Consider the following 3,826-nt stretch of genomic DNA (forward strand, 5'->3'; position numbering starts at 1 on the left):
GGGTGTAGCGTTTGCTACATATCAAGGTGCCACGATTAGATCACTGGTCAACCCCAGACCAGGGAAAGAGACAGATAACACACACAGTGTGAGCGCCAACTTCCGCCTTTTATTGCGCAGTCAATTCCTTTTATACTAACAAGGGTAGGGGGGATTACAGACACATCATAAGGCTGCGACTAACCCTCTAACTTTCCGTGACATTGCGAGATCTTCCGAACGCCGAACCCTACATCTCTCCCCTCCCTATGACGAGTTGGCTTCTATTGTTATGAACAATTCCACACAAAGAAACAACTATGTAAAGTACTATGAGTGTAAACATATCTCTACAACTGAGTTGAAACACTCTATCTTAAACACCCGTAAATGTCCCATTTACCCTGCAGACCAAAAAGCTCCTTTACAGAAATTCACACAAGAAGTAGATTGAAAGTTAAGGCTTGGAAAGAATTACTTCTATTACTCTATAAAGTTTATCGTTGGTGCGCTGATGTTAAGGCTTAATGTCTGAGGCACCTAGATTCCTGGCTGCGAGCTCTGACAGCCGGATCCCATAAGGCACGTATTGATGGACTCTGAGAGGGATGTCGTCCAGATACACATCAGGGTCCCCCAGTTGGCTTTGCATCCACTGCCAGAAGTTTGTAGCGGATACCCAAGGTGTCACAAGCCAGGAAAGGATGACAGCGATCTGTAAGGAAAAACACTCAAACACTATGAGGTTAAAGCAGGACGAACCATACGACTAGGAACCCATTTCAGTAGCCCTTCAGGTGTCTGTACACAGGCATACCCTCGCCCAAGACAACGCAACTCAAACGGCCCATCCCATTGGCGTGTCTGAAAGTCACGTACGCGGACCAACGGGTAGGGACCTTTCTCTTCCATGTTCGTAAAGTGTCGTTGCGCCGCCGTCTCTTCCAAGTCCCCTCGAACTGTCTGATTTAATGAAGTTAACGCAGTTAACAGAAGACGCTGTGTACGGAGAGCAGGTGTGTTTTCCTGTAACCAGGAGGGCTCCTCCTGCTCCCCCTCCCTAAGCCGATCGAGTAAGGTCTTTAAGGTTCGATGTGCTCGTTCTACAATGGCCTGGCCGGTGCTATTATGAGGGATGCCATGTTTAAGGTCAATACCCCAGATCGTACAAAACCGTTTCACCTTTTCCCCAGTATAAGCTGCACCATTATCTGTCTTAATCTGTTGCGGAATACCTAATTGAGCTATGCAAGCACGCCAATGTTGTATAACTGCCAAACTATTCTGTTTAGTATGCGCTGTAGCAAGAATATATCTACTATAGGTGTCTATTGTAACATGTAAATACTGCTGTGGCTTAAAAGGAGCATATTCTGTAATATCTGTTTGCCAGATCTGATTTGGTCGCAAACCACCAGGGTTGACCCCTGCTTCCCAAAGGGGTCCTTTAGTACAATGAGGGCAGGCTGCGACAATTTCTTTGGCTTCAGCACGAGAAATGCCCGTTAGTGTCACCAAGCCTCGCGGACCGCAATGCAAAAGGCGATGTAACGTCATCGCGCATGCCCTTGCTGGTGTGATGTTATCATCGCCAACAACAGCCAACAACGCTTGTGCCGCCTGATCAGCACAGCTGTTCCCTTCAGCTAATGGTCCAGGGAGACCAGAATGACTGGTGACATGAATAGGGAAAACGGGCGCACTACGTAACTGTAAGGCATTCAGCAGCATACCAGCTATCTCCGTAGAAGAAGCTAATGCCCATTCCCCCGCAACCAAAAGCTTATATACCTACAGTGAATCCATGACCACATTTAAAGGCTCAGTCGGCCAACGTAACAATGCCATGGTCACTGCTTTGGCCTCCAAAAACTGCACCGAGCGACTTGGCTCAGTATATACTACCTGGTGCCATACCCCATCTTCTTTCCAAACACAAACGGCCTTGCTGGTCTTGGAGGACGTGTCAGTAAAGATTGTTTGTCCGTCATTAGGGTGCTTCGCCACCTGCTGTGCTGGAAGAATGGGTAAAGCATGCAAGATCTCCCCACAAGGATGGACCTCATGTCCCGCTATAGTCCTGGCAAATTCTGCTAATGCACCCTGCAAAACAGCCACCTGCTGATAAACCAAATTCCATTGCGCTAGTGAGCAAGGCAAAACAATGCGGTCTGGATCTCTGCCGGTAAAATGTTGACAAGCCTCCCGGCAACGCATGATCATGGTGGCTACCAACAGCGGCCAACTAATGATGGCTGTGTGTACCTTACCCTGATGTAACCACGCAAAGGGCCACTCTGGGCCTTCTGCATTCTGTATCAATACACCGTGGCAGCTCTGGCTGGCTACCAAGAGCCGCGCATCAACTGGTTGTGTGGGTTGAAACCTCTGCAGGCCCCACTGCTGGGCCCGTTGGGCTATGTTTTCTAGCAACTCACGTTGTGCTGGTTGCAATACACGTGGCGTTTGCAAGGGTTCCCCCCCCCCGGAGTAGTTGGTACAAGAGATTCATTTCATCTTCAGCAATGGGAACGAAGTTCCTCAGCCACAATAGTTTGCCTACTAACTTTTGGGCATCATGTAAAGTACACACTTGGTCAGGGACCATAAAACTTTGAGCAGTGACTGTGCGAGGGGTTACTTGAGTGCCTAGATAACTAACAGAAGGTCCCATTTGTGTTTTGTTAGGGGATATGTGTAGCCCATACTCACTTAGTTGCCGGACCATCTGATCATAGAGGCGTTGCAACACAGACTCATCCTGATGGGACAGTAGAATGTCATCCATGTAAAGTATGATGGTGGCCTCCGGGTAGTCTTTTCACAGAGAATGCAAGGGTTTACCTACCGCAATCTGACAGAGAGTTGGCGAATTTTTCATGCCTTGAGGGAGCACTTTCCACTGATACCGTTGCATGGGCGCTTGATGGTTCCGCTCCGGGATAGAGAAGGCAAACCGCTCACGATCTCCTGGGTGTAAGGGAATACTGAAAAAACAATCTTTTATATCAATTACAATGACACCTTGTCCTTTCGGCACAATGGCCGGAGAAGGCAATCCTGGCTGCAAAGCCCCCATGTCCTGTAAGCAGGCGTTAACCGCTCGCAAATCATGGAGGAGTCGCCACGCACCCGATTTTTTCTTTATGACAAATATAGGAGTATTCCAAGGACTGGTGGAGGGTTCAAGATGGCCCATTTGCACTTCCCTTTGCACCAATTCCACTACTGCCGCCCGCTTCTCCTCAGTCATTGGCCACTGCTCCACCCACACCAGCTTGTCCGTTAGCCAGGTGAGCTTCAAGGGACGGCAGACGGCAGTGGCCGTCATTAAAAATCCGTGGAAAGGCGACATCCCCAACGATGTAGGCAGCAGCGCCCAAGAATGGCTGTCAGGACCACTGCCACCATCGGGTTGCACCACGCCACTCTCTCAGAATCTGCAGCAGTTGTAGGCTGGGCAAGAGTGATTTTTACCGGGGCCTTACTTTTCCTCTACTCTTGCGCTCCCCCCACCCCTACTAATTGACCTTCTATTATGGTGGACCACTCTGGGGGCCAGATATGAACCGGAATTATGGTGACATCTGCTCCCGTATCTAACAGGGCCAGCAGACTGATGCTCCGTGGAAGAAAGGGCAGTCCCACCTCTAAAGTGATCACCCTTTCCGGACGGGTTTTCATGCCCATGGTCAATGCTCTTTGGGCAATAGGAGGAACTGTTGGAACTGTTGTTACATTGCCCTGTTCCTGACCCTCCCCCTCGGCGGTCAGTTCCACGGGAGTATCGTTTGATCCTGAGTTGTTGTCGCTGGGTCCTGTACAAAATTTAAAGGGGAGGGCCCGG

The 3,826-nt window shown here is 49.5% G+C and overlaps 1 protein-coding gene across 1 annotated transcript; it reads right to left on the bottom strand.

The window, feature by feature from the left end:
- Window positions 1–496: 496 nt before the first annotated feature.
- On the bottom strand, window positions 497–3,334 carry LOC104836077 (endogenous retrovirus group K member 8 Pol protein-like). The gene is given in 4 exon segments (XM_010574423.1): window positions 497–694; window positions 859–942; window positions 1,897–1,994; window positions 2,692–3,334. Coding segments are annotated over 4 exon segments (1,023 nt in total).
- Between the last annotated feature and the right edge of the window lie 492 nt (window positions 3,335–3,826).

The sequence above is a fragment of the Haliaeetus leucocephalus genome, unplaced genomic scaffold, assembly GCF_000737465.1.
Source record: "Haliaeetus leucocephalus isolate CR32 unplaced genomic scaffold, Haliaeetus_leucocephalus-4.0 Scaffold431, whole genome shotgun sequence".
NCBI classification, from domain to species: Eukaryota; Metazoa; Chordata; class Aves; order Accipitriformes; family Accipitridae; genus Haliaeetus; species Haliaeetus leucocephalus.